The sequence below is a fragment of the Myotis daubentonii genome, chromosome 7 (genome assembly GCF_963259705.1).
Source record: "Myotis daubentonii chromosome 7, mMyoDau2.1, whole genome shotgun sequence".
NCBI lineage: Eukaryota > Metazoa > Chordata > Mammalia > Chiroptera > Vespertilionidae > Myotis > Myotis daubentonii.
Window position 1 is genome coordinate 49,212,039 of NC_081846.1, and position 22,321 is coordinate 49,234,359.

General features: G+C 43.5%; 1 protein-coding gene across 1 annotated transcript in view; it reads left to right on the forward strand.

Moving 5' to 3' along the window:
* Positions 1–2,838: 2,838 nt before the first annotated feature.
* The window catches only part of STK39 (serine/threonine kinase 39), a 300,980-nt gene continuing 281,497 nt past the window's right edge, over positions 2,839–22,321 (forward strand). The window contains exon 1 of the mRNA XM_059704214.1: positions 2,839–3,581. Coding sequence (XP_059560197.1) covers positions 3,344–3,581 — 238 coding nt within the window. The 5' untranslated portion in view covers positions 2,839–3,343. The remainder of the gene's footprint in view (positions 3,582–22,321) is intronic.

The following is a 22,321-nucleotide window of genomic DNA, read 5'->3' on the forward strand; positions in this document are numbered from 1 at the left end:
TGAGACTCAGAGAGTTTAAGTCCAAAGTCAGAGATAAGAGAATGTTGGAGGCATAATTTGAATATTGACACTTTCTTTCTTCAAGGCCTTGGTCCCTACACGACACATCTTCTCTTAGTTGTTCGAAGTGTTTTAGAGGATGGACACACTTTTCCTCTAACCTTTCAAATTTAATAACTAGGGTGGTTAGAATTGAGGGCCTATCTACCATTTTAAGAAAGGGGATGAATTGTGGAGAAGTGACTAGGCAAAGGAAAAAGGGATTTGGGCTCCTAGGCTGGATAAATTGTGGGAAGGTAACTAGGAAATATATGGGGAAACTAAGGGTAGATAAGGGTTGTTCATGCAGACTCATCTCAGTGCCAGCTCTGGCGATAAAAGTCATTCTCCTCTTCCTGGTATGGGAGGTGTGTGTCGGGGGGACCTTTAGAAATGGAAAATTCCTTTATAAATGGAAATTCCATTTATAAAAGTGAAATTTATACCCTACTTTTAGGCAATAGGGTGAGGGCAGAGAGTTCTTCCTGTGTCTGTCCTCTCTTACTGCCTTTATCTCAAAATAATCCTTATGCCAAAATAGCATATTTGGGGGTGGCATAATCTGATCCCCTTCAGGATTTATGAATACATACCTGAACACTATTTAAGCTCCTTATAAAGCAAATAATCTGCAATAATCTGTTTATAAAATGACAAACATTTTTGACAGTCATGACTGACAACGGGGATGCTGCTGGCATCTAGTGAGTAGAGGCCAGGGGAACAGACCTCTACAGCAGGGAGTTATCTGGCACTAAATATCATGGTGCTGAAGCTGGGCAACCCGGACATATAATGTGGCAGTTATAAACACAACAAAATGTAGACACACTTTTTTCTACCTGTTAAAGTCTGACTGAATGTATTCTTTATGTATTGAAATAGATCTTGTTTATATTTTAAAGGTTTCCTCCCCTGCCATCTTTCAGTTTAAATTTAGTAATGGGTTTTCCCTGAATTCACTGCATATCAGTTGAATACTATTTATATACATGTATTTCTGCATTGTAAGTACCAATTCACTCAATTGCTTATGGAAACATTAACTGAAAATTCTTATCGAATGCCTTTATGTAACTTAAAAATATAATTCATGTTCTGTTCTTCATATATAAAAATGATGCCAAAGGCCACTGAGAGTAGCCATTCTTTAAACTGACCTACTGGTGGTGATGAGTCATCAGTTCTTGCAAGTCACCATCCTGGTAGCCATTTGGGAATGATGAGCTGGGTACAAATAATCTGGTATGTGGCTAAGGAGCAGTTGTTTTTTTTGTGGGAAACTAAATGATCTGTGTTTGATTCAAATCTGTGCTATTGATTTTTTAAAAAAATATAATTTTTAATTGATTTTAGAGAGAGAGGAAAGGAGAGGGAGAGATAAAGATCTTAAGAGAAACACTAATCAGCTGTCTCCCACACAACCCCTACTGGGGATCAAGCCAGCAACCTGGGCTTGTGTCCTCACCAGGGAATCTAACCTGTGACCTTTTGGTGCCTGGGAGGAGCTCAGCTGACTGAGCCACACTGGCCAGGGCTGTGCCATTGACCTTGAGAGCATCGTATTTTCCTATGAAGTTCCCAAGAACTTTCCTGGACTTCATAGTCCCATTTCATGGTCTGAAAGTGAAAATTTAAGTTCATATCACAAAATGGAAGTCATATTCTTTTAATCATTTTTCTTTTTCCTTAAAAATAGTTCTTAGGAATTCTTTGGGGGTGGGGATCAGCGTTTGAAAAGGTGAGCAGGTATAGAAAGCTCCCCTGTTCCCCGTTCCTCTCCACTTAAAACATCAGAGGCCTAGAATTTATTGGTTATAAAGTCCATTTCTTGACAGACATTAAAATCAATATACATGAATACCCATGAATAAAAAATGTACAGTTAATACAGCATAAATTTCTGCTCACAGAACAGAGTATCATAGTTGTTTTATGCCAAGTGTACCATATTGCTAAGAGATTAAGCACACTCATTTTCAGTTTACATCAACGTTTTGATTAGACATAAGGTTTCTTCTAACGAATTTCTGGTTTCCTTTGAATTGTCTTTTTTTAAAGTAAGGTGATATTTATGCATGAATGCAGGAGACAAAGTTTCACAATTTAAAAAATTTAAATGTTCATTATTCTTATTTACGTAATAGTCGTCACCATGAAAAGTAAATAAGATAATTTTGGACAAACGACCAATATGAACGTTGGTTTACTGCATCATTTCAGCTTAAGACAAGAATGGTATAATTTTGGCCATCTCAACGAAGGGAACACAGAGAACATTCAGTGTTAAATACGACACCTATAATTAGGAAGACCTATGGTTATACCATAGCAATTTTAAGGATGAGGTAATTTGGGGAGAGTTGAAAAAGCAGCAATTAATTAAAAGTTTTCAATGCAGTTTATTTATGCTGCAGTACATTTGTCCACACCCAGAATGCTTCGTAAAAGAAACGCCCGCTACCTGTTGTCCTCCCGGGTTAAGGTGGCATGCAATTAATGGTATAGAAATATACCATGCCTTTCTTATTCCAACTTCACAGACCCCTTACATCCCTTCCCTGGGATCCAGGCGGCTGGGAACAAGCAAAAAAATTCTGTGCAACAGCCAGGGGCCCAGGGAATCAAGTTTCACTAAGAAAAAAATAGAAGGGCCGCGATTAGATTAGGTAAGGTGGGAAAGTGATATTGGCAGGTAGAGCGTTGGAAAGTTACAACTTTGGTTATTTTTTAACTGGCGTCCTACAAACGGCCCGCATGTAGGTGTCTCACTCGCTCACTCGAACATGAACTTAAGGTTTCATTGAGTTGCGGCGACGGCTGAACCTGAGAACCTGGCGGAGGCTCACCCTCCGGGTCCCCAGGGGGCACCTTCTGGAGAGCCTGGCTGGCTGGGCCAGGGCGCAGGGACAGCAAGGAGTCCCGGGAACGGGGCACGCGGGCCCCGAAAGCACACACCCACCGGCCTCGCTCCCCGTGGGTGGAACTTCCCCGGCCACGAGCAGCGCGGTGGGGGCGGCGGTTCCCCCTGCGGAGGCCGAGAACCGCGCGCACGAGGTTCGAGGCGCGCGGCGAGCGCGGCGGCCGCCGCCTCCTCCCCTCCCCGCCTCCGCCGGCGCTGCCTCCTCCCTCCGCCCGGCGCGGCCTCCCTCGCTCCCTCCCCTCGTTGCTGGCTCCGGCGGCGGCGGCGGCAGGCGGGGAGGGCGTGCGCCGGCCGAGAGGTGTCTGCGACGAGGAAAGGGAAGTTTCAAGTGGAAGGTCGTCCGTCGACCGGCACGTCCTCCTGCTCTTCTCCGGCAGCATCATGGCGGAGCCGAGCGGCTCGCCCGTGCACGTCCAGCAGCCCCAGCAGGCGGCTCCGGTGACAGCGGCGGCGGTCCCGGCGGCCCCGGCGGCCGCGACAGCAGCGCCGGCCCCGGCGGCGCCCGTGGTCCCGGCCCCGGCCCCGGCCCCGGCCCCAGCCCCGGCCCCGGCCCCGGCCCCGGCGCCGGCGGTCGGCTGGCCCATCTGCCGGGACGCGTACGAGCTGCAGGAGGTTATCGGTCAGTGCGGCGGGCCGGGTGGGAGGCGCGGCCGGGGGCGGGAGGGGGCGCGGGATGCTGGGCTCGCCCGCCTGCACGCCCGGGAGGCAGAGCGGCCGCCTTCGGGGCCTACCGGCTTCAACAGTTTTTTTTTTTTTAATTTATTTGTTCGTCTCTAAACGCTGGTGCTGCAGGAGGCGGCGCGGCGGATGTGACTCGCACTGCAGACCAGCCGCATGCTGCAAACTTTTATCTCGCAGATCGTCGGGGCGGAGGAGCCGGGGACCGGCAACGTCGCCGCATCTCCCTCCTCCACCCGCGCGCCGGGGCCGCAGCCCGTGGCCGGTGGCCCCGCGGGTAGGCAGCCGCGGGAGGGGTGAGGTTGCGGGGGCGCCGCCCTGCGCTTCCAGCGCCCCCACCTCGCGCCCCGGGGGACTCTGCGGGCGCAGCCGCGCCTCTGCTCTCCGAGCTCCGCGCTTCTGCTCCTCCTCAGCAGCCTCTCGCCTTGGGTGTCTGGGCGACGTAGAAGTCGCGGAAGCCCGGGTTCTTACTCAAGGCCGGGAGGATGCTGGCTTCCCTCCCTGACAGCCGCTGGTCCAGCCCGCCGTGCAACCTGGCTCTCCGCGCCGCCTGGGTACCCGCCTCTCTCGGGGCCGGGGCGCGCCGCGCCGCCTGCTGTCCAGCCCGGCCGCCCGGGGAAGCCGGCGCCCTGGCCTGATGCCCTGCACCGGGCGATGCTTTCTTCTGGTACAGGGCCGAGCTGCAAGGGTGAAACCCGAGGCTGTCGGCGATCTGCTCCCTGCCTTCCATCCCTTCTAGTCGGCTCACAAATATCACCTTATCTTACATTTTTAAAAACCTGGCAAAGGCGACCGGCAAGAAGCCGGAGTTACTTTTCCTTGGGCCAAGCACGTGAAGGGCCAGGAGATTTGTGTTGACCCTTCACTTACTTAGAGCCTCCCCTGTTGGGTCATCCTGTTGGAGAGGCTTGTTGAACCCAGCCAGGGAAGCCTCCAGGTAAAGTGCGCCCTCCCTCGGCTAATAACCTTACCGGGGCTGGGCTGGGATGGGATGGGATGGGATGGGATGCTGCAGTCCCACATCTTGATAGTTAAGTACGGCGATGAAAATGGAATTCAGAATATTTATCTTAAATGCTTCTTTGCTTTTCATTAAAACAATTCTTCAGCGGGCCTTTATCACTTGCTACAGTGTGAACGAAGCATAGTGCAGACTGAATATATATATATATATATATATATATATATATATATATATATATATATATATACACATATATGAATATGATAGGCAGAACATTTAACCTAGGTTATAAGAGCTTCAGATAACATCTCTACATAAAATTCTTTAAAATCCAAGACCTTCCATAACTTTTGACCAAAGGCTTTCAAGGGCTGAGTCTTGGTCACTGCCTGGATTAAATAACTTAAAGGGTGTCTGAAAGCCTCGAGTATTCAATGAAAATCCCTTGAACCTGCATATAAGCCCTTTCATCTTTCCAGTTCTACTGCCTACCCCTCCCGTATTCTGCTTATATTAATTGAACCTGGAATAGTCGGCTGTCCTGGGACACAACTGGCCTTCCATTCCTTGCCTTTGCATGGCTCTTCTCTAAGTTCCCATCTTGATAGTGAATCCCTCAGCTTCCAAGGCGGCCACAGTGCATGTTCTGGAGAAGCCTTCTGCTGCTTCTGCTCTTTTTACACACCGCATAGCATGTAACCCCACAGTCTTTATTTTCTCTACAAACTCTGAGGGCCTACTATGTCTCAAGCATTGTGCTAGGTGCTCACAGTATAGAAATTAATAAAAATAGTCCCTGCCCTCAGGGGCTTCAGGTATTCGTGTAAATGATTGTATAGGATGTGCTGAGTGAGTACTGAGAGAGCACAAAAGAGGGAGTGACTGCTGAAAGAAGGAAGCAGAATATTCCACAGAAGACCGTGGAATTTGAGCCAGATTTTGAAGTCTGGTAAGAGTTTGTAAGGTGCTTTAGTATTTCTGTTGCTGTCCTTCCTAATCATCTGTGAACTTAAGGGTGGTCTTATTTATCCCTTTGTGCAGCGTGTAGGGATGGTCCATAAAAGTTGAGTGGTGCTATCTACCCCATAGGTTCCCATAGGGTTGGGACCAGAATTTACTTATAATCAACTTATGTGTTTATTTAATTAGTAGGGTTAAAATGCAAGCTTTGTCTTCAACTAGTTTTGTGGACTAAGGAATAAAATCTTATTTTAGCTTAAGTGATGGTGTTAATTGCATGGCTTCTTTTGCCTTGCAGTAACAGCATTGCTAATAATGGTTGGTCAATTTAATAATAATGAAAAGAAATTTAGCTGAGGAATTTGAGAACAGGAACACCTGCTCATCACTTCTATCCCGATTTGTTCACTGTCACACTGTGGGAAGAGCTTTTGAATATTTTCAATTTATCTAGCTCAGTTGGTTTGAGCGTCATGCTGATACACGGAGATTGTGGGTTTGATCCCCAGTCAGGGCACATACAAGGAGCAACCAATGAATGCATAAATAAGTGAAACAACAAATCGATGTTTTCTCTCTAAAAATCAATAAATAAACTTAAACAACAACAACAACAAACTAGCCTGGCCGGCGTGGCTCAGTGGTTGAGCATCGACCTATGAGCCAGGAGGCCACGGTTCGATTCCCAGTCAGGGCACATGCCTGGGTTGCGGGCTTGATCCCAGTGTGGGGTGTTCAGGAGGCAGCTGATCGATGATTCTCTCTTATCATTGATGTTTCTATCTCTCTATCCCTCTCCCTTCTCTGAAATATATACATATATATAATATATATATATACACACATATATATATGTGTGTGTGTGTGTGTATGTGTGCGTGTATATATATATAACTTCTAAAATAAACAAATAAATAATTTTATCTCATATTTTCCAACTAAAAGAGATGGCTTATGTGGAGGACATGTAATTGAAAAATCAAATTGTTGAAATACAATTTTATAAGGGTAATGTTTATAGGGAATTGGAAACCCATTTCCGTTTAGTGTGTAATGCTAGTTCAGTAATTAAGAGTGAACTGTGGTTAAGCCCTTTTGCTTAAACATTACACGCAAAAAGTTAGTAGTTCAAACACTGAACCAGTTTAGACATGAATGTGGGTGGACAGCCTTTGCCTCTCCCGGCCATGCAGCAGAGGACATCTGATAGGGCTCCAGCAGCGAGAGCTGTGACCAGGAGGAGGCTCAGGTGCGCGTGAGCAGAAAGCCAAGGTGCTTGAACTTTCCAGCGTGGCACAGCGCACTGTGTCTTCATTTCCTTCTGGGCAGAGGCTGGGGCCCCGGGATTAGGAGAGAATAGGTTTGCTCACATCCCAACAAAGCAGGTTCAGTTGTTTGACTTCTGTTTTAGAAAAATAAACACAGGATTTTGCAAGTCTAAAAATAAAGTTTTCTCTTTGTTGTATTGTTCTTGTGTGGTAAAAGATCAATGGAGAATTTGTAATGCTCTTAGGGGTAATCTAGTCCGAAGGTTTTACATAACCTAGAAATGATTAAAATCTGTGGGAGGGAGCTTTATACTTAGAGAGGGGTTAGCAGTATTGTGAAATTATTAAATTTTCTTTTAGTCATTGGTATTCTTGTCTTTGTAGGTTTCAAACATTTATGTCTTCTGTACGAGTGACTGCCCTTCAGAGGCTTTCTAACCTATTTATACTCTTCAGGCTCGTTACTCTTTGTTCCTCACCTTTCCCCCCCCCTCAGCCTCAAATTCCTTCTTTAGAAGTATAAGGGGTACCCACAGATAGGCCAACTGACAAGTTAATTTGTTGGTGATATTGCTTCTATATCACCTTGATTCGCTAAACAAAGAATAAAAGGTGAGTCATCTAAATGTTGACTTGGGCATCCCTAATGGAACTGAACAACCTGAAGGAACCTGCTGTCACAGACTGGTAGTCATTGCAGTATCAGTTTCTGTCTTGGAATCAGACAGTCCTGGCAAGGGCTGTTATCTTTGCTGATTTTCCTCAGAGAAACCGTAAATACACCTGTGCCTCAGGGTATGTTTGATTTTCTTAGATTTTTTGCAGGAAGAGCCATTCTGTAGTCTTGCACTTGGTTTCTCAGTGTTGTTTCACTTTTGTCCTGGGTGGTCATTTAGAATGAATTAGAAGTAACACCTAAACAAAAAAACATTTGGCTCCTAGGCTCCTAGCCATTCTTTGAGGAGGGGGCCTCTGGGTGCTTAGTTCCCTTCTCTCTGAGGCTTTGTATGACCATTCAGGTGTGTTTTCCTCCGGCCCGGGTGATAGACAGATGGCCAACTCTTTAAGGAGCAACAGCCTTCTTCCCCACAGGAGACCTGCTTTGCTCTGTGCCCTCAGAGTTTCAGTGGAGTTCTGTGGTGTAGGGATTGGCTCCGGTTTTGTAGGTGTTCTGGAGGGATCTTGAGAGCAGTAGGAGCCATACTGGTCACAGCTGTTTTTGAAGGACCTCACAGGGCCATAGCACTGAGGGGGTACTCTCTCCCCCAGTCCTTTAAACTGCGCTTGCTTTGCTGCTGCTGCTAGTTTGTAAGTTTGGCTCTTTTTATTTGTTTGTTTGTTTGTTTGTTTTAACCTTCACCCGAGGATATGGTATCTATTGATTTTAGAGAAAGAAACGTTGATGTGAGAGAGACACATCGAACAGTTGTCTCCTGTAAGTGTCCCTACCGGGGATTGAACCTGTAACCTAGATATGTGCCCTTAACCAGGAATCAAGCCTGCCACCTTTTTGGTGTACGGGGTGACCCTCCAACCCATGGGGACACCTAGCCAGAGTGGCATTATGTTTTTCGTTTTTAACTAAAAGAGGCTTGAGATGCTTGGCCTACGACAGGGCTTTTGATTTTCATATTATTTCACTTTTTTTTTTTTTTTTGTAAAGAGAAAAATGTATCTAGAAATATTCTTTTTGTATTTTTTAAATCATTGTGGTAAAATACGCAGATATACATAGAATTTACCATTTTGATCATTTGCCAAGTGTATAGTTCAGTGGCATTAATTCCGTTCACATACAAAAAATGCTCTTTTAAATGTACTATTCAAACTACCACGTGCGAAAAATCTCTAGGGTAAGAAGAAACTTATGGTAGAATTACTGCCATACTTACTTTATTTATGCATTGGATTTGTGACTGGTAACATGACTTTTTCCCTGACTCGGATAGTCTTTCGTAGGCTACATTTTTTATGGTATTTGAGAGTAAATTAAAACATTGCGGGCTCTGGAGTCAGACGGCCTGGTCTATTTCATATCTTGGCAATGGCAGTCATTGGCCTTGAGACCTTGAGCAAATTACTTAGATGTGTCTGCATTCAGATTCCTCATTTGTAACGCTGAGATGATAAAAATAGGGTTGTGAGGACCGAGAGAATGTAAAACACTTAGAATAGTGCCTGGCACAGTGAGTGCTCTCCGTTAGTCGTAGCCATAACTCCTCTAAACCGCACTTGCTAATCAGATTCAAGGCTATCAGGGGAGAACACAGTCTGTCTCGGCAAGACTTTGGAGTGGCTTGAAGAGGTTCCTGGGCTCAGTTCCTACCAGGGAGGAGGCAGGAGGAAGAGGGTGCCTGGACCTCTCCTCCTTCCGGTGGGTGGCTAGGAGAAGGTGGCTTTCTGGGTGGGCCTGGCTTCCCCTCGCACCTCTGCACCTCAGCCGTGGGAGGAAGCTGGAGCGGCCTGTGGAGCTCCTGGCGATTTGGCCGGCTCCTGGGTGTAGGTGCCAAATGGCCCTCTGACAAGTGGTGAGAGCATCCTGCGGGAAGGTTGCTGGGAGGACCAGCCCGTCCTGAGAGGGCTCTCGGAACAACCTGCTAAGACTGCACTTTCCTCCCACCTCTGCGTCTGCCCCGCGGAGGCTGCCATGCTGGCAGGAAATGCTGCTGACGGAAAGAAATATCCCCTGGCCCAGTGAGTGAAAGGACGGGCATTTGTTTTCAGATAAAGTCATCACTATTGCTCCCCTTTCTCCTTCCTTCCCTCTCTGCTTTTCCCTTGGCTTATTATAAATATTCTCAAGTTTCTCCCTCTTATCTTGAACCACAAAAGAGAACAAAACAAGACACTCTTACTATTCCTTCCTCCTCAAGCTAGTATCTTATCTTTTTTTCCTCTCACAGCTGAGCTCTGGAAAGAACCTCCCATTCACTTCTCAGCCCACAGCCACCTGGCTTCTGCCCTTTGCTAAGAAACCAAAATTGTAGTCTCCACAATCGCCATGACCTGCCTGAGGCCTGAGCCGGTGGACGGGCAGTCCTCCCTTCTTTTCTCTCTGCGGGACTTGATACCATCTGTCCATTCTCCTTTCCTGCCTGGCCCGGCCCAGGGGTCCACCTCTCTACCTCTCAGAGGCTTCCACCACCACCCACAATGCCAGGGGTCTCCCTGATCGTTGGGTTGGTGTGCGGGCTTCCTTTTATAAGTCTTTATTTAGATACTAGGGGCCCAGTGCACTGGTAGGGTCCCTAGCGGCTGCCGGCCAGGTACTCCTTCCCTTCCCCTGGCTGGCCCCGCCCCCTGGTCGAACTCCCAGACAACTGGTCGAGGGGACAATTTTCATACTATGTTTTTATTATATAGGATTCCATAGAACTTCATACTCAAACTCACTGCCTCCATTTTTGCTTCAATCTTAGTTCTACCCCTTCAACATTCTCCACCTTCTTTAAGACCCTCGGGCGCGAAACAGAAACATGGTCCTCCTCCATTTTCCCGTCTTCCTCCGTCTCCCACATCTCTTTGGTCACCAGTCCTAAATATTTTGGGTATTTGATGTCTTCTTTGATCTGCCTCTAACTCTTCCTCTTGGCCATCTCCAGTTTAGTGCAGACCCTTATCAGTTCTTAGCTGGATTATAAGTTCATATTAGTTCATTAATAACTTCCTAACCAGGTTCTTGTCTCCATTCATGCTTCCAGCTCTAGCATGCCTGGCTCCAATGTGATGCTGCTATGCCAGACTTTTTATCAGTTACCCTCTTGAGTGGCTTTCCCATCATCCTTAAGATTAACTCTAAGCACAGTGTATAAGGCCTTTGGGGAACTGTCTCTTACCTCCCTTTCCCGTCATACCTTGCCATTGCCGTTCTCAGCACAGACCCCCAGCCGGTGGGAACCTTTGCAGTTGCTGAAATGCTTCCTGCTTTCCTAGCCTCTGCTAGGTAAGTGCTCTCCTGCTTGGAAAACCATTCCACCACCCTTCCCTTTCATCCTCATCTGTTTAACGCAGAGCTTTGTCTCTCCAGTTGTCTTGTCGTTATTGAGGTATGATATGCGTGTGGAGAAGTGTATGCGTCATGAATGCATAACTTGATACGTGTTCTTAAATTGAACACGCTCTGATCGCGGCTCCCTTTTAGGACCGGGAGTAAATGACCCCTCTTCGCAGGAACTTTTCTGCCCTTGAGCCTCCTTTGCCTCTGCCCCTTGCTTTGTTGGGTATGTCACGCCCTGCTAGTGCTCACACTACAGAGTGTCCCCCAGCAAAGGTATGCACATACTCTGGATGATTACAAAGGCAGTGTTTATTAAAATACATTTTATTTTCAAAATTGAGCTATCAGCTATTGAGGCGTATATACATTTTTGGGACACCCTGTATATGAACCTGCTTGCCCATCCTGACACTAGATGTTAATTCTTTTTTTTTTTTTATTAGTTAAGGTATTACAAATGTGTCCTCATCCCCCCCATTAACCCCCAACCTCCCCCCCACACACAAACTCATGCTCCCATCCCTGTTGTCCATGGCGATGTTAATTCTTAATTCCTCCCTGTGTACGGCATCCCTTGCCTCCATACTCCACACCCCATGTTAAGAGTCCAATAAGTGTTTTCTGGGTGAAAGTCTGAATTCTGGGGACAAATCCTCCCTCCCTCCTTGTGGGAGAGGGACATTGCCTGACTTCTAAAAATTTGTCTTGGTGGTTCCTGAAGATTTGATCTTGTCCATGGCTAATGATAATGCTGATTTAGTTGCGTTTGGGCCAGTCAGCTTAAAGGGCTCTGTAGACATGAGTTCATTAATCCTCCCGGATCAAGAGTAAGCACTTTGAGTGCTTCCACCTGCCTATGCTGTGTGGGCAGGTGGGCAGGCGAGGCCGGGCTCTCCGGAGGTCATCTGACGGTGAGGTGGCCTCTCTGGATTAAAGGAGCCGAGCTCCCTGCCACAGTTGTGCCATGCTTTCACTTAGGCCAGCGGTTCTCAACCTGTGGGTCGCGACCCCTTTGGCAGTCCAACGACCCTTTCACAGGGGTCGCCTGAGACCATCCTGCATATCAGATATTTACCTTACGATTCATCACAGTAGCAACATTACAGTTATGAAGTAGCAACGGAAATAATTTTATGGTTGGGTCACAACATGAGGAACTGTATTAAAGGGCCAGAAGGTTGAGAACCACTGACTTAGGCTTTGCCGAGTGGGATGGGGAAGTCCCAACAGTGCTCTCCTCTTCTCTAGAGCTGTGCTTTCTTCTTCTTCCCTCATCCCCACCAAGTCAGCATTCATTCCTTCACTCATTCATGCATTTATTTTACTTTTTCCGTCACCATGTATCCCCTCTGTGCCCTCTCCCACCTCCACCCAACTCCCTCCACCTCTGCAGTCACCACACTGTTGTCCATGTCTCTGAGTTCTCTCTCTCTCTTTTCTTTTTTCCTCAATCCCTCCCCAACCACCGCCCACCTCAGAGCTGTCTGCCTGTAGAGCTGTCCTTTCTTAAGTAGACCCATGCCCTCGCTTTTGTGCATGTATTTATATATAACAACCTTGAGGAAGTCTGTGGGGCCTCTTGCTGGGTAGAACTCAGGACTGCTGGAGAAGATCAGGGATGCCGGTGACACTCAGGAGCAGACTGTCAGGACAAGTGGTTTTCACAGGATGATGGCAGGAGTTGCATTTTTGTAAATGACAAGTGACCAACGGTGATAGGATTGGTGTGGTATATGCTAAACCATAGAACTGGGCCCCTTTTTTTTATTTTATTGATTTTTTACAGAGAGGAAGGGAGAGGGATAGAGAGTTAGAAACATCGATGAGAGAGAAACATCCATCAGCTGCCCCCTGCACACCCCCTACTGGGGATGTGCCTGCAACCAAGGTACATGCCCTTGATCAGAGTCGAACCTGGGACCCTTCAGTCTGCAGGCCGACGCTCTATCCACTGAGCCAAACTGGTTAGGGCAGAACTGGGCCTTTTTTTTTTTTTTTTTTTTTTTTTTTTTGGGTTGTTCCAAAAACTTTATTTTTTTTTTTATTTTTATTTTTTTTTATTGCTTAAAGTATTACAAAGGGTATTACATATGTATCCATTTTATCCCCCCGCCCTAGACAGTCCCCTAGCCTCCCCTATCCCCCAGTGTCTTATGTCCATTGGTTATGCTTATATGCATGCATACAAGTCCTTTAGTTGATCTCTTACCCCCCTACCTCCTGCCCCCCAACCCTCCCCGGCCTTCCCGCTGCAGTTTGACAATCTGTTTGAGGCAGCTCTGCCTCTGTATCTATTATTGTTCAAAAGTTTATAATGGTCTCTATTGTCCATGAATGAGTGAGATCATGTGGTATTTTTCCTTTATTGACTGGCTTATTTTACTTAGCATAATGCTCTCCAGTTCCATCCATGACGTTGCAAATGGTAAGAGTTCCTTCCTTTTTAGAGCAGCATAGTATTCCATCGTGTAGATGTACCACAGTTTTCTAATCCATTCATCTACTGATGGGCACTTAGGCTGTTTCCAGATCTTAGCTATGGTGAATTGTGCTGCTATGAACATAGGGGTGCATATATCCTTTCTGATTGGTGTTTCTGGTTTCTTGGGATATATTCCTAGAAGTGGGATCACAGGGTCAAATGGGAGTTCCATTTTCAGTTTTTTAAGGAAACTCCATACTGTCTTCCATAGTGGCTGCACCAGTCTGCATTCCCACCAGCAGTGCACAAGTGTTCCTTTTTCTCCACATCCTCTCCAGCACTTGTCGTTTGTTGATTTGTTGATGATAGCCAGTCTGACCGGTGTGAGATGGTACCTCATTGCTGTTTTGATTTGCATCTCTCGGATGATTAGTGACTTTGAGCATGTTTTCATATGTCTCTTGGCTTTCTGAATGTCCTCTTTTGAAAGGTGTCTATTTAGGTCCTTTGCCCATTTTTTGATTGGATTGTTTATCTTCCTTTTGTTAAGTTGTATGAGTTCCCTATAAATTTTGGAGATTAGGCCCTTATCAGATATGTCATTGGCAAATATGTTTTCCCACACAGTGGGTTTTCTCGTTGTTTTGTTGATGGTTTCTTTTGCTGTGCAGAAGCTTTTTATTTTGATGTAGTCAGAACTGGGCCTTTCTAAGTGAAAACCAATCGAATAGGTATTATAATTCCTTTATGGTTTATTTTTTTTGGGAAACTTATTTTTCTATTTAAATAGAATTCTCCATGTAATCATGTGAGATTTTACATCCCTCTGTCCCTTCGCCCAAAGACAGCTTTGTTGAAATTATACCCAAACAACTCCAAGATGGTTGAAGTAATTTAGTTGTTTCTTTTCCCAGATCTGCTATCCATTGGTCAAGTTTCTGCTACTAAATAAGAATTCAATATATTGATTAAAAAGGCATTTTACATTTGGCTTAACTGGGAAGCCAAGGACAAATAGCAGTTCTTTAGAGAATGGATTGGCAGTGCTTTAGCTCTAGAATTGATTTAGATAAACACTTTGGAACCTGATGTGAGTAAATGCGGATATATTTCATGTTTCTCCTCACTTGCCAAACAGTTATTTGAGGAGAAAGTCTGGCTTAGCTTTAAGAAACTTCTTGGATATTGAAGCATGAGATGAATTGACCTTTTAAACTGATTGTATATTTTGAGCTATGGGAAAACATCACTTTAAGACAGTTTTATTTTCAAAACTTCTAAGTAAGTGGCATTTATTATCACTCTCAGAGGCCTGGTACTGGGGGTGCTCATTCAGTTCTTCCGTTAGGTGAAAATAAATATTTTGGTGACATTTATAGGGTTCAGGTTTCCCAATCTTTAGGCACTAGTAGAGCTAGTTACCAGAAGAACTGGTGTGGTGAGTAGGTTTGACGCCTTTCTGTCATATGAATGATAGATCTTCATTCGGGGAGTATTTCGAAGCCAGTGACTTGTGACAGTTCTGAGACTTCTCACAATCACTCTATTGATGGTTGAGGCCCTAGAAGAATTTGTGATCTTGTTTTGAACTGGTAGCATCAGTTTGTGCCAGGGTTTGTAACAGGGGTGTTCCAGTTGCTTTTGTTCCTGGCCTGTTTAGTTTCGGGATTGAAAAAGTATTCTATTTTCTGGATTAGTGCCTATAGACCTATCTTGTGTTGCTTACATTTTAATTTGAATTATCTGGTTTGTTCATTCTCCCTTTCTCCTTCCCTATGGCAGGCCCTTCCTTCCTTCCTTCCTTCCTTCCTTCCTTCCTTCCTTCCTTCCTTCCTTCCTTCCTTCCTTCATCTTTCCTTCCTTCCTTCCTTCCTTCCAGTTGGCTGTCACCATCCCTTGGCTTAATAGTGGGGTGACTCTAGAAAGCAGAGGAAGAGAGTACTTGGAGGAAGGAATGAGAGGTCCGTACTGGCTTTTCTAAGTCAGCTCCTGGGTGAGGAATGGCATAGAACAAAGAGGGATACTGAAATTTAATTTTGAAAGGGACTGAAGAGAAAATCCATTTCTGCTCCTTCGCTTTACAACTGAAGACCCTAACATCCTAATTTGAAGTAATTTGTCTGTGGTGCAGAAGTCCTTAGATTAGAATCTCGGGCCCAGGATTCCTACCTAGTCCACTATTTTCTTCTCCTTACACCACATTGAGCTCTCACTGGTGGGAAGGAAGAAGTTAGAAAAGTATCGATCAGTGAATTTTATAACTACCATTTTAATAAAGTTAAAATATATCTCGGGAATGTATTTACTGTGTAGATAACATAGTAAATGTCTTATTTATTCATTTAGACATACTAAAATTATATATATATATATATATTTCCTTCACCAGGGCATGTTATTTAACATGTAAACCAGGTGGTATATAAACATAAACTAGCTTCATTTCAAGCTTCATCTCGTGTGTGGTTTGTTACAATACTGTATTTTTAATCTATGGTTATAATCTGTCAGTGAGGAAAGGAGTGGGGGGTGTGTGTGAAAGTGAAAGGCTGAGGAGCAGCAAGTTGAGAGGGAAGAAAGCATGTGAAGTAGATGAGCCTCGGCTGACCATTGCGGGAGCCGGATCCCTTCCGCCAGGCTGATGACGTTCAACGGAGTGACAACAGCATTCCTATCAGACTGTCTAGTTCCACGCTGCCCAGTGTGGTAGTCACTAGCCACACGTAGCTATTTAAATTTAAGCTAATTAAAATTAAATAAATTTGGAAAGGAGAGAGGGGTGAGTAGGCAGAGCACAGAGCTTGTTTAGGGCAGCGAAACTGCTCTGTATGATATTATAGTAATGGAGACGTCATTATACATTTGTCCAAACCCACAGAATGCACATGCGTGAGCCCCAATGTAAACTATGGACTTTGGGTGATAATGGTATGTCAGTGTAGGTTCATCAGTTGTGACAAATGTACCGCGCTGTGTGTGGGATATTGATAATGGGGGAGGCTATGCATATGTGGGGGGAGGGGATGTATGGGAAATCTCTAGTTTCAGTTTTGCTGTGAATCTAAAACTGCTTTAAAAAATAAACTCTTTAAAATAATTAAATAAAACATAGTTCCTCAGTTGCAGTAGCCACATTTCAAGTGCTCAATAGGCAAGGAACTGTATGTTATTTATTTCCTTTTACGTCTGTAATTGTCATTAGTCTGTAAGGTATTTTATTGGGTAGTGCAGATACAGACTATTTCTATCACCATAAAGCATTTTGTTAGACAGCGCCTGGTGGTCCTCTCTCAGAAACGTTACCTAAGGGACTAAATGTCACTGTGGAGGCTGTACGTGGCCCGAGGCCACCTCCTGATGACACGCGAAGGCAGGGCCACTGACCTAGAAGTGCAGAAAGGGGTCAGGCAGTGCTAACCTGATTAAAAAATCATCTTTCGTTTTTTACTCTGTGTCCTGTTTGAAAGCAAGTTGACTCATATTTTCAGAAGAGCAGCCATTCTTTTCTGTGTGTGGTGAAACAGATACCCCTGTTGACGTAGGAAGATAGTTACGAAGCGTGAGTTTTTATCTTACCCACGTAACTCATTCTGGGGTACTATGATGACCGTAAACACAGAGACTCCCCCCAAATGAAATCTGGTATAGTCAGAAGTATCAAAATGTTACATTTTTTTAAGAAATCCCTAAAGAGCCTTGGGGTTGGATGTGGTAGACAGAATTACATGAGTTTATCCTCTGTTGTGCTGTGTAGAAGGAACTGATGAGGGTTTTTGTTTTTTTTTAAATGAAATTTCTGAAACGTTGTGAAATTAACTCGACTTAGAAAAAGCAATACGTATATCACTTAAACCATGTGTTTGAATCATGGTTCTTTCCTTCCTTTGAGCTTAAAACATGTTGGTGTTTGAGTACTTAAAAGAGGAATGGTTTAGCCCAAGTTATATATCACAAAGTAAATAAAACATCCCATATTAAGTCAGTACCTTAATAGAAATTCAGACTCAGCAACCACTGTTTGGGCAGGATACCTGCTTTGTTAGGAAAGGGAATTAATAACTGAGGTATGAAAAAAAAAATCTGTGTAGGGAGATTAACTGGGTTTAATTTGGGGCAATTCAGGAACAGTCTCTACTTTCTCACATTTAGCGGCCGTGGGTGATGGGAGCCGTGAAAGAGAATGTTTTACAGTGTAATCCTTTCTTATTTTTCCTTGTAGTTTTCCTTGCCCTTTCAAGTTTCTGGAGCCCTACACCCAGTGCCTGACCTTCAACAAGGGTTGACGTGGAAACAGTTTTAATATGGCATCTTTCCTGGGCACGTGGGTGGCTGAAATAGGGCTGGGGGAAGTGTTTCTGTGTAGTTTCAAGTTGTGATCATTAGGACAAACTTACTGTTTTTGGCATAAGGCAAGATTGGAGCGAGGTTATTTATCTTTACTAAAATAAATATTCATCGGTTGTTTAAAAAGTGACAGTCTCTGGCTAAGAGATAATGAGCCTCCCAGTGTATCCATAGCCATCTTCCTGTTTCCATAGAAGCAGCAAGACTTTTTTAAGGGCTATCATTTCATGTCCTGCTCTTTAATGCCCATTAGAAATATAGGCAGCTTTGTAACTTATATATTTGCTTAAATAGTTTTAAAGGTAAAGGGGGATAGCTGAGGTGCAGTCACTAGAATAGGTAAACGTTGCCCGGCCAGTATGGCTCAGTGGACTGAGTGTTGTCCTGTGCACCGGCAGGTCAGGGTTCGATTCCCTGTCAGGGCACATGCCCCCATTGCAGGCTCAGTCCCCGCTAGGGGGTGTGCAGAAGGCAGCCAATCAATATTTCTCTCTCACAGCTATTTCTATCTTGTTCCCTCTCCCTTCCTCTTTAAAAATCAATAACAACATTTTTTTTTTTTTAAAGAATAGGTAAAAGTTACAACCGGGCAGTTGTCCTGCTGTGCTTATAGGTGATAGCCCATTTAGTTTTCCAGGTTAAGAGTGAATTGTTTTCAGTTATATGTTGTTGTTTAAAAATTCCGTTGTCTCTTGGAGCTACTTGGAAGTAAGAGAGTGACAAAAATATGAAGCGTGATCTTTATGAAGGATGACTGACTTTAAAATTTACCGTATCACAAGTTATTATATATAAAGTATTGCTTCCTTCAAGAGGACCTGGTGGGAGAGAGTCCACTTATACTTTATAGTTACGTTTTATTTTAAAGTTGAAAAATTACCCATTTCTATCAGCCCTCCTGTGAAGAAATGGGACTGATGTTCTAATGTGACATTAATTTGCTCTTCAGATAGTTCCAGAGATGTTTTAAGCAGTTGTGGCTTTCCCGGAATAATTACTCAACATTACAAAACGACCCTAGCCTGAACAGTGCTGTTAGTTGTTTAAAGTCAGTGTTGTTTATACTTATTTTTAATAGATTCAGCATCACTACTTCATGGAAGTAATGAGATTATGCAGGACTGATGTTTGTAGATGACAATGAGCTGTTTGTCTAGAGGTAGAGACAGCAAAAGCAGAAGCTGGTGGTGGACCAAGAGGTTGAGGGGTAGCATGGGGAGTAGGATTCCAAAATCAGATCTGTAAGCCAAAGACAAGACGGGATCTGAAAGACAAAGACTAGCCCACGGCCTCCGAGATCTCAGACCTGAGCAGGAGTAGGAAGAGAGGAAGAACTCAGGGACATGTCCAAGCTTAAAAAATCAGGGGTTCAGCAAAGGGTCAAGGCAAGTAGGGGCAATGTAATTTTTTCCCCCAGAGAGTTTTAGTGGCGGCATTTTGTTGAGGTGGGCACCTTATTTGAAGCTTTGCCTTCAAGGGTGCCTCTGACATCCTGAAAGCCTCCTTTCTCTGAGTGCGGGTTCTGATGCTCCCTGTATCAGCTATGTATAGCTGTGTAACAAACCACCCGTTTTATTTGCTTACAGTTATGTGGGTTGGCAATTTGGGCTTGGCTTGGCTTGGCTGGCCAATTGTGCTGACCTCACTTAGGGCAAGTTCTTGGCTAGCTGGGCCGGGGGGCACCTATTTTAAGATGCTCTTACTTGTGTGCATAGTGGTTGGTGCTGGCTGTTGGCTGACCCTATCTTTCCACTGATTCCTCGTTGTCAAGGAGGCTCGCCTGTAGTTTTTCCCTTGTGTGTAGCAGTGTTCCAAGGTAGCTGGAGCGAAGCTGCAAGGACACAGTGCCCCTCGGCCTCATTCAGTTGGTTAGAGCCTTCCCAAGGCCCTCAGATTCAAGGGAAATTGGTTCCCCCTTGCTGGGAGGAGCTGTGGAGTCACATGGCAAAGGGACACTGAGCAGGGAAGGGAGGAATTCTATGGCCTTCTTTGCCAGCTCACTACCACAGCAGCCTTATTTAGCTCAAGGAGGATGCATACACATTCTTAGTCACTCGTTTTTTGTTTTTAACTTGTGATGGGGGAACTAAATGTCCAATGATCTCTCTCCCCTGATGGCTGTAGTGTGGTTGATTATAGGTTTCATAAACTAATTTGTCCTGTGCACTATCCATCAGAGTGATTTTCACTTGAAAAGTGACTTTAAAAATGTTAACTTGCTAAAAAATCTAAAGATGTTGATTCTAATGTGACCTTTGAAAGGGTGAAGGGGTGTGTGTGTGTGTGTGTGTGTAATGCTAGTCCTTTCTAGCCTTGAGGTGTTTTACTCCAGATTGAGATTCTTAAACCCCAACACCACATTAAAAATATAGATTGTTTGCATGCATATGTGATGATTTCTCCTGCCACCTAGAAGATAGTGAAGTAGAGTTATCACAGCCCTAAAAATAACATCGATGCATCAGTTTTGTGGTAGATTGGTGGTAGATTGGTGCTTAGACAGCTGTGAACATTTCATTACTTTGAAGTCAATCCAGCAACATTTCACTACTAGCTCTATGGTCAGTTTCTTAAAAAAAGAATTGCCAGCCTAATAATTATTGACAGAATATGCCCATTTTTCTTTAGTTTATTACATGCTAGTGGAAGGAATAGTAGAAAGGCATGAGATGTGCAACTATACCATTTCTTAAGTTGCAAAGTTTCTGGTAAAAGCCCTTAAAAAACATATGCTTTTAGATATGGGAAGAGGATTGAGTGTTATCTTTAGAAATTTACAGATTTAAAAGCTGTGACTCTCCCTTTATTTCAAGAAGGAAGATAGATCTGTGCATGGATTAGAATTGTGGAGTGCCCTTTCTGTGGTTAGCCAACATTTCTTTCTCATGTAGGGAAGAATGAGACAAGAACGTTATCTAGACCTCAGAGTTGTTAAAAAACAACACTACAAACAAAAAACACAAACAGAAAAAAACCCAACAGCTCGAAGCTGATTTATTTTAAACTTCCTAAATATTATACAAGTAGTTTAAATGATCACTATAGAAAATTTATATAATACTGAGGAGTAGAATGGGGGTGGGGGGGGAGGGGATCACTAGTCACCTTGTCACCCAGGGCTACATACTGTTTGAATTTTGGTGTAAGAGTGTAAAATTTTTAGTGGGATAGGATTTTTTTTTTTTTTAAGAAAAAGTAAATTGATATTTTTAGAAATTGATACTTTTTTTTTTTTTTAGCATTCCCAGCACTTTCACATTTAATTTCTTTAGAGTAAGAAAAAATAAAATAAAAGTCTTAGATTAATACTTGCTAGGCAATAGTGATTTGTTTCTTGAGAATTTGGTGCACACTGAGCATCTACCATTCTTTATCATTTCTGGACAGAGTATGTATGTGTATTTTTCTTACACTTAAATATTTGCAGAATCCCAGAGTACATTTATAAACTAATCCTAACACCTGTGTTACAGTTTAGTATTTCTTAGACGTGTCTGTTATCCTTTGCCTTTTGTCCTCTGAGTGCCATGATCACCTTATTGTGATATTTGGTACTTTGCTGAGCGGAAGTTCTGGGATAGAGGGAAGTTAAGAGTAAGTAACTTTCTCATTGTTTGTGGGTACATTTGAGCTCGGGAATGACTTCTAGATTTCACACTGACCTTTCATACTAAACATAGAGATGAGAATTTTCTAGGGTTGTTAAATATGTGATCTCTTTTCATAGAGCTAGTTTTGATTTCATGGGAATGTGGGAAAAGTGAATCTCTACGACTTTAATTTGATGATCTGAATGCTGATTTTTTTTTTTGTCTTTTAAATGTCAAGGATTTCATAGCATTTTGAACAACATTGCTACTGGCATGATTAGTCTTTATTTTATTAACAAAGTTTTTAAACTATAAATATACAATAAATACTTCTGTATCAAGTAGCTGAAAATAAAAGCCCTCAATTTCTATTCCCCAGAGATTCCCTTCATTCTGGTGTGTATCCTTCCAGATGTTTTTCTGTGCATACCTAATACACAGATTTTTCCAAAATATAATTGTTTTACATGTAATGTGGTAGCTAGGCATACTATTCTTTAAACTTTGCTTCTACAAAATAACATATATTACATGTATATTTTACTTCTGTGTATTTTCTGAATATCTTTGTAGTAAAATGTACACATTACAAGTATTCACAGCTATCATTTTAGGTCATTTCTCATAGATCCACTTCATTAAAAACTATGCCAGTTTATTTCAATTCTGGATTCATTTCTATTCTGTGGATGTATTTTAATAATTTATTGATTAACTTATTGGTTGCCTCCAGTTTCCATATTTCTGTCAGATGGTATCCAGAAGAAGGATTGCACGGACAAATGGCATTGCATTTGTACTTTTGATGAATACTGTGAAAATTTCCTCCAATTGCTTTGCTAATTAATTACCTTCTTAGTTGTTCCCATTTTTGCCCTAAAGGTAGAAGGGAATTAGACTTAGAAGGTATCTAGCCTTATTTACTACTTGACCCAGACCTAATATATGTAAGAATGTGAGGAGAAAAGGGTAGATGGGATGGGGTGGTGGTGGATTGGAAAAAATAAAAATTGCCATCTGAGTTTAGGAAATGAAAGTTGCATCATTTTATGGACCAAAAATATGAAATGTCATGACATTTAATACTATGTACAAATTTATGGAAATATTTTTTGAGTTGGGGAAAAGTCTAGTAT